Source organism: Andrena cerasifolii, chromosome 10, assembly GCF_050908995.1.
Source record: "Andrena cerasifolii isolate SP2316 chromosome 10, iyAndCera1_principal, whole genome shotgun sequence".
NCBI classification, from domain to species: Eukaryota; Metazoa; Arthropoda; class Insecta; order Hymenoptera; family Andrenidae; genus Andrena; species Andrena cerasifolii.
The window spans coordinates 1,763,534-1,772,387 of NC_135127.1; the positions used below are offsets into that span (position 1 = coordinate 1,763,534).

The 8,854-nt window shown below is 35.2% G+C and overlaps 1 protein-coding gene across 1 annotated transcript; it reads right to left on the reverse strand.

Moving 5' to 3' along the window:
- Window positions 1–314: 314 nt before the first annotated feature.
- On the reverse strand, window positions 315–7,384 carry LOC143373881 (uncharacterized). The gene is made up of 3 exons (XM_076821501.1): window positions 7,251–7,384; window positions 6,663–6,973; window positions 315–807 (listed from the first exon to the last, which is right to left on the reverse strand). The coding sequence occupies exons 1-3, from the start codon at window positions 7,287–7,289 to the stop codon at window positions 315–317; spliced, it is 843 nt and encodes a 280-aa protein (XP_076677616.1). The 5' UTR covers window positions 7,290–7,384.
- Between the last annotated feature and the right edge of the window lie 1,470 nt (window positions 7,385–8,854).

Below are 8,854 nucleotides of genomic sequence, written 5' to 3' on the forward strand. Positions count from 1 at the left end.
AGACGGGTAATAAAATACCTATGGTTAATGCGGAGCCCATAGGCTGTTTCTCTGCCTTTGGGGAGAGGGGGCGCGGCCACATTATTAATAATAATAATAATAGGTCGAGGTAGTCACCCTGTTAAGGTGAACGCTGTTGAATGAAATAACTTAAACCGTGGATAGAAAACTTTCCTATTTATGTTTTACTACAATTCAAAACCTCCATGTCTTCTTCACTCTTCCTATCCCATATCACGTATGTACCTACATATTCAGTACATGTAAAGGTATTGAACGTTTTTTCTTATTTCCATGCCGAATGTCCACAGGTATTATCTTCGAACGTAAGTAGGCACCTCGTCACATTCCACCTTATAGTTACCAAACGGTTGGTTATTGTGTATATTGTTTACAGCCATGTGCGCGTACACGCGAGGGTTTCGTGCCCCAGGCACGTAGCGTCCGTATCGCGACAGGATGAGGGCCAAAATAGGATTGGGCGATGGATGTAGTCCGCTGTTGTAACTATCGTCGTTTAGAACCCTGCTCAGGAAGTGATCGAGGGCTTTAATGGTCGTCGTTATGTCTTGCGAATTACGATGGGGATTCGTTGTAGGAGCCTTCCCACGATCAGACAATCCGGCATCATCCGAATTGTGCGTTATGTATTCATCATGCTCTTCTACAACTTGATACGATGATCGGAGAGGAATGTGGGAATGATATTCGACCTCCGCTCGCGATCTCGGTGTGATGCTTGGTATCAATGTTTCTGCTATTCCCTTCGTGGCTGCACTACGGGTATCCTGGAGTTCCTTGAGCAATCTTGAAACACAAATTTGAAACAAATTATTAAAATATCCATGGCGCATGTTAATGGCGCTTCGTTCTTGTAGTTGGTAGCAAACTTACGGACTCACTTACGTGCCGATTTTTGCTGAACTTATCGCTAGGTAGAAATGGTAAAAAATATTGGACATCTAAAGGGATGTAATCAGCCCCCATAGTTGAGAGTAAACAACATAGTTGCTTTAACCCTTTGCGGTCGTATGTCTACTCTTGGCCATCAAAGCTTTTTTACCGTTCCAGTCGTATGTCTGCTCTCAGCCACCACAGCAAAGAACCATACTGATCATACATTATACTAAGTTGACAAACTTCGGAGATACACAGTTTTAACTATCGGTGATTAACGGTGCTCTGATGAGCACGGTGGCTGACTTTGTCGTTGTGCCGGGTGCAAAAGTCACACGGTCACAATAGCCGTACCGCTAATTTATCAAGCTTCTAAAGAAAACGCCGCGAATCGAAAGTATTGCAAGTTTACGGTACACAGAGAATTCGAAATAATATTTCACAAATTATGTTTAAGTCTAATTAGGCATTTTCGCTTCTTAAAATATTTTTAAAATAATACTCTAAAATGGCAAAAAGAAAGTTACCGAAAACAGTGTATGTACCGTGAAATTGTAAGTAGCGATGACGAATTTTATTGTGACTCTTTGAACATTCGTTGAACGAACAGTAATACACAGGGGGAGTCCGGGAGAGTTGACCCACCTTTTACTTGAAGGTCCATGAAGTCTAGGGTATGAGATGCATCGATTTTATATTTATGGCACAGTAAACTCTTGTTATCAGACTATAATTTGAGGGTTATGTCATTTCAATAAGTTAATAAATGTAAGCACTAAATTAAATTTTATAAAAAATGAGATCTGGCTCATCTCTCCCCATGTGGGGAGATTTGACCAAACTCGGGAACAAATGAGAAAACAACAATTTTCTTTAGTTTATAATAAGTAGCCACACTCTTTAGGTATTACAATAATTATCTTATATACTTTAATTGAGCTTTTACTTTGTGTCTCACTCTGAACACGAAGAAACACGTTTTCCTGACTCACAGCTAAAGCGGACTACCGATCGTCATTTTGTTACATGACATGGTAACGGTAAAGAATTCGCACGCTATGGCTTGACAACCGCTGGCCTACCGCGAAATTTAAAACAGATATTTGAAGCGGCTCAACTCTCCCATATGGCCAAGTCTCTCGGACTCACCCTAATATGCAAAATTATGAAGGAAAAACAAAATTTATTTTTTTTTTTTTAACTCCGACCAGCATGACACCTAAGTATAAACTAAATACGACCGCAAAGGGTTAAAGCTATTAATAGCCCGGAAAATATGCGGCAGAGAAAAAAATGTTTACATAAAAATTAAATAAGCAGATTCCCAGAATATCAATTTGTTTAAGGAATATATTAAGAATTAGTAATTTTTCAATAATTCTTTTTAAAAATTGTTGGTCTATCTGTATGTGTTATCGAAATAAACTACAGACCAAAGTGGGAAATGTAGCAGCTTTGAAATTTTTGGTTTCAACTATTTAATTAGGAGCACTGTATTAAACTCGCTATCTGCATGGAATGCATAGCAGGCACTTTGGAGACATGTTATGGAAAAGTTTATAAACTTTTATTACGTATTCAGAAATGGTCGTTAGGTATTTGTCATGTTTAAGACGTCCAGACTTTCTAAACCGAGCCATGACATTTTCAAGACCCAGCGACCGTCTCAGAAAATTTGGCCCATCCTAGCATACAATAGGGTCACTGTGTCGCACCCCTGCCAGGGGAGGCGCGTTTAAACGCATTGAAGGAGGAGAGGCCGCGGCAGTACTAAGAAAATTAAAAACCTTGGAGCACAGCGAGCAGAGACGGCAACAGTTCAACATTGGCCAACAGCTCAAGACACAACCAAAAATAGGTCACTTGTCCTCATCAAGTTTTTTAATTTAAATATATATATATATATATATATATATTAATATATATATTTAAATTATATATTAATTTAATATTATTTAATATTTTTAATGTATATATTAATATGTATATATTAAAAATATTAAATAAATAGGTAATAAAATAAATACAAACTTTACATAAAATTGAAATTTGTATAAAACTTCAAATGAATAACTCTCAATTAACAAAATTACAGTAAATATTATAAGAAATAGTCTTACTTCATAAGATACAGACTGTGCAATAGACCGAAATGCCCGTAACATTGAATAATATATATATAAATATATATTAAATATATTTTAATTTGGCAACGTTGCATGTCACTAGGCATAACTCAGCGGTTCTAGTGACATGCAACGTTGCCAAATTTCCGAAGGGAAGCCGATGCTAGCGCCTAGTATACAATCATTTCGAGCGATCCTCATCTCGAAGACGGCATAGGGTGTGCAATATCCAGTGGCATTGACAGAGTAAAATTAGTCCCGCCTCCAACATTCTGTTTTGAGCAATTATATAGCGCTCCGTATTCTTGATTATTATCCATTGTGTCATAAAAATTGCCACCGCTATTAGGAAGAGTTTGCAATGCCGATCCTCGTTGCAAGCGATAGGGGCGACTGTCGTGCACGAGTGATCCAAAATCATGAGAAAATCCCAAAATACAGAACCATCATCAGGATGACATTATAAATATTAATAGTGCAAATAGATATGCACTTTTTCTTCTAAAAATGATTACATGATTATATGATTAGACATGAATATTTTTCCAAAATTTGTTTACAGTTGTGTTTGGTTAATCAAAAGACACCTACCCCGCTCCCAGGCCAACTGAAAATTCAAATTTAAATTCTCCGCTCCACCCTATTTTACCCCCTACATATGAACGATTGTCGATAAGAACAAATGCGTTTCAAATATTTTTAGAATATTATTTTACACATAAGTTGCACCAAAATCAGCCGGGTATCACTAGTGAGGTCACGTATGTGTTGTCAATGTAGGTATCAGGTTTCAAGACAAACATTCAGAATATGGATTTACAATTTTTTGCTTTCAACTCCCTTCTTGCGTAATTAAATTTCAGTGATTTCGAGATACCGTAAGCAAAATCAATTGCAGGAGTAAAAATTATTCCAGATGCTGGAGTGTCGCAAAAAAATAGTTCGAATAACGTTGTGTTTGGAGTTTTTGACTCATTTTGATCAGGATATACTCAGGAATCTGTTGGCATCATTTTCACGCAGATGCAATGAGAAATAGAAACTCTAAAAATTGCATTAGTGATTCATTCCGAGTGTCCAGTTAAGTCGGATTCACACGGATTCAGTTAGTGATAAAAAATATCGTTTTTTTTTAAATGGAGCAGTTCACACTTGTCCATGTCAGATACTGGCACTGATACAAAGAGACTATTGACACTGATGGCACTGAACCGTCACGGAACAGATGTGTGGAAATCCGCCTTTATCGTCATCGATTTTCGGTCACTGGGTGCACGTTGCTATCTCATTCGCTCTAAATAGATTCGGATCCCACGTCGAACGGTTCAGCCGTGTGAAAGAAACACATATCGAGTATTTTCTCATGCTCTACCTTTATATAGAGCTGCCAAATACTTGAAATTCAAACACCTACACACACACACACACAGACAATGAAATACAAATCATCATAAATGTTTCTCTTACTGTTTACCTTCATTATATTACTACCATTTCTATAAAATAGGTAGATATTATATGAGCGACAAAAATTTAACTTCCACGCATAATAAACCCAATAAGTACCTATATATTTGACATACTTTTATTCTGTTCTGAAAATAACCACTTTTCCTATTGATTAATTTTATTACGTATTATTAAGACCCTTGACTAATCGAATAGTTTAAGATGTCACGAAGTAACTTGTTACTTTTCAAGTAACTTAAAAGGATTTAAGCAAGTATTTCAATACGAGTAGCTTGAATGTAAGCAAGTTCTTAAAACGTTGAAGTTGCTCAAATCATTCCAGAAGATCGAATTTTTTCAAGCATGCTTGAATCATTAAGCTACTTAAGGGGGTAGACTACTCTGACGGCCCGGTAAAGTAGGTAATATTCTAATGCAAATTGTAAAGAAACTAATTAGCCGATTAAATTGCGGTTTAGCGCTTGAATTTGGCATATTGTAAAGCCTTAAAAACCATTATAAAAATTAAGAAAATATATATATATATATTATATATATTTATATTTATATTTATATATATATTTTATATTATAATATAAATATAAATATAAATATATAGATAATATATATATATTATATTATATATATATTATATATATATTCTTAATTTTTATAATGGTTTTTAAGGCTTTACAATATGCCAAATTCAAGCGCTAAACCGCAATTTAATCTTTTTTTTACCATTTTTATCATTTTTGCTTTCATAATTAGGTTCCTTTGATAATCCAGTAAGGTGAATGTCTCAATTTCTGCTCAAGTCCCATTTCTGCTCATTTCGTATTTTTCTTATTATTATAAGCGTCACGTTTGTACTATAGTTGCAACAAAATAATTCTAAATTATTTGAATATTTATGCGAGTGTTCACGAAGTTGGGCCTAATCAAAGTGCAGCATAAGCAACGAAAAACTTTTAAAATGAGAGACTCATGATTTTTCGACCGTGTCTTAGCTGGTTGTACTAAGGAACAGGGTCACTATTTGTATTTGATAATTGGGCAGAAAATAGTTTTTGCAGTAAAAGTTCTTATTTAATAACAAAAAGAGATACCGTATTGTGCTGTGGGTGTAGATTTTTGTACTATTTTTAATTTTTTTAAGTAGAAAACAGGTGATTAGGTTCAGGGTCAAGTGAATCACCGTCATGTCCGCATTTCTACTCGCCAAAATTTTAGCAACATAACCTCACAATTCAATATATGCTGTAACCTCTATTTCTATTCGAAGGCATTCTATTAATTGTTTATCATTATTTTATGCTTTACTGTTTTGTTATAAAACATCTCCATAAAAGATGTGACTTATTTTAACCTGAAAAGGCAACATATTGTGTGAGCAGAAATTGCTACAAATTGTGAGTAGAAATACGTACATCTCTATTTTTCGTGGGCAGAAATACGGACATTTAGAGCATTATATTTAATTACAAATTACTAGTAGTTAAACATCTTAAAATATCTTTCTTAAATAGTTTTCGACTGGTTGATTTATTATTAAAGAATTATTCAATTACTCTGCAAATTTTGATCGCAAACAAATTTTGTACACCTTCTTTCTGACGAGTAACCTCTTAAATGAGCAGAAATTGGGACATTCACCTTATTTAAATTCCTGTTTTATATAAATTTCAGCAACGGTCTTTTTTTAATATTATGTTATTCTCCTTACATAAAAAACACTCACATCTTATTAAATTGTTAAACATTTCTGCAATAGTTAACTCGGAACGTAATAACATTATCTGATAAAAATAACAGGAGCGAATTTCATTAGAGCGACTTAATGCAATTCTGTATGCCTCTTTATTCCTTGTGTTCCACTTTTTCTTATACGCGGCAAATTCTGTGAAGTTATTCGTATACAGAATAAGGAATAATTAAAAATGCTTTACTGCTGTCTACAATATCCCTATCTAAAAGCTCAGAGGATATCGTTCCCCTTTGTATTTAGTAATTAAGAACTGAAAACGAGTTGAATATAATTAAATAAGAGCCTGGGAACCATGCCTGTTCAGTAATGTTAAGTAGTAGCGCCAATAAATGCAAAGAATTCATCGAGAGAATTAACAATTGGTTATTATGAAAGGGCAATTGACATGCTTCCAATGGAATATTTCAAACGTGTAGTCTTACCTTTGTTTATCGGCGATTGATTCAATCTTCAGATCTTTGGAAGGTAAGTTGAGGTCAATCGATAGTGGTTTCAGGTATGAATACCCAGCTTGTGTTTGCCTTTCCATAAAGCCTCTACCTGAAGCTTTAGCATCTTCCAACCCGTTGTCCGTAGCTTGGTTAACGAAAACAGCATGTTGCGAAAGTTTTGGAAATGCACTGTTCGTGGTTGGAAGGTAACTAAGGGGTGGAGACTGTAAACTTGTCACGGGTTGGAAATTCCGAGGTACTTTTGTTGTTACTATACCACTGGTCAAGCAAACAAGCATTACCTGAATCGAACGATTTTTCACCTTTAATTTTCATGTTAAAATTGCGATGACATCGTTTTAAACGCTCTTACTCTTCAAAGACAAAGCTGTTACTGTTCCAAATTAACAACAAATTAAACGGAACAAAAAGTTTTCTAATATTTCCATACGTGGCATTTAAAACTTTTCTGTATATAATAGAAAATATGTAGGTACTTCTTAAAATTAATATTAGGAAGGAACGTGTCCCATAGCTTCCAAAAGATGCATTAAAAGATATAAAATAAGAATACATTACCAAGTATAAAACAATAATATCGTCAAGGCTGGTCAACATTCCGGAAAGTTTGAATAAGAACTAAAACGAAAATACGCAGTTAGCGTACGTTTTATATCCTATGGCACCATCTGTGCTAAGAGCTAAGTCTTGTCAACGGCAGGAAATGTGTACATCATGGAACTGCATACTATCTACATACTGGAAGATCTCGCAGCTTTCTTTTTCTTTGGGTACTACAAAGCCTTTATTTCGTGGCCGTTAAACATGAGTTTTCGATTAAAGAGAAAGGGTTTACATTTAACGAATAAACAGCTTATACTTTGAAAAAGGTCGCTATACAAGTATTTAAAAACTCGCAAACTCACATTACGTAATATTAAACTAATAGTATCTTATACATTGTATTGTATAAAAACCTTAATAATACCTACTAGGTACCTAATGAAGTCATCAATTACTATTCGTTTCTTATGGATGTATATTATATGTATTAACTATTCAGTTTCTCGGTGAGTATTATATATGTAGGTACTATGTAATTCTTCAAACAATATTTTATAATTATGAGGAAATATTATAAACATGATAATAAGATATATATATATATATATATATATATATATATATATACACATATATATATATACATATATATATATATATATATATATATATTTATGTATTAATATTTATAAATATTTATATAATAATATTCAACGTTTTTATTTATAATAATTTCATAAGAAAGTACAAATATTCAGGTAGACGAGGTACGAAAAAGCAAGAAACGGATAGGGAGATCGTCATGTTTCATTAGAGAGTGCGGTATTGGAATCTGACTATAGGGAGCATGGTTTTCCTTCTCCCGACGAGCGATGAGAGGGGGGAGTCCCGTGAGGTGAGGAGGACGCACGATTGCGAGGAGTTGTGTAGCAACCATCAGCAAGCATGGACATAGAAATATACCTACATAGCAGGGGTGACGAACCTGCGGCTCGCGAGCCGCAGTGGCACCTTCTCCTCTTCGCCTGCTCCATAGAGCCGTAGGGGAACGGCCCCCTCCACACCTACTTCCAATGCTCCGAGAGCCGCACGAGTCGGGCCCCGGTCAGCCGGTTCCCCCACTTATTTTTCCCCAGGCGTTGCACGAGACCCAGCCGGGGAACCGGCTGACCGGGGGCCCGACTCGTGCGGCTCTCGGAGTGGGGAAGTTCGACACTCCTGCTACATAGGGACCATGGACATAGGAATATTTACTTTAGGCGAGGGGAGTGAAAGTAGCTTCTGGAGAGCAGGGAACACGGTCACGTGGTACTCTGGTGCCGCATTGGTAGTTGATTCTAGCCTAAATCCGCGAAATTTCAAGATGAGACCTTTAGTTTGTTTACAATTATAAATGTACGTAGAATATTTTCAGTAAAATAGAGAAACATGGTGTTTGATTTATAAATCAACATACTGAAGTGTTAATCGTGATTGAGATATCAGAATTAAATAGTTAAAAGTTTAAATCTGTATAGGTGTAGATATCGCAGTAAGGTTTGCAATATTATTATATGATGAGATCTTTAAACAAATAAAACATGACTATTTAGAAATAGATATAACTACAAGGTTATCTT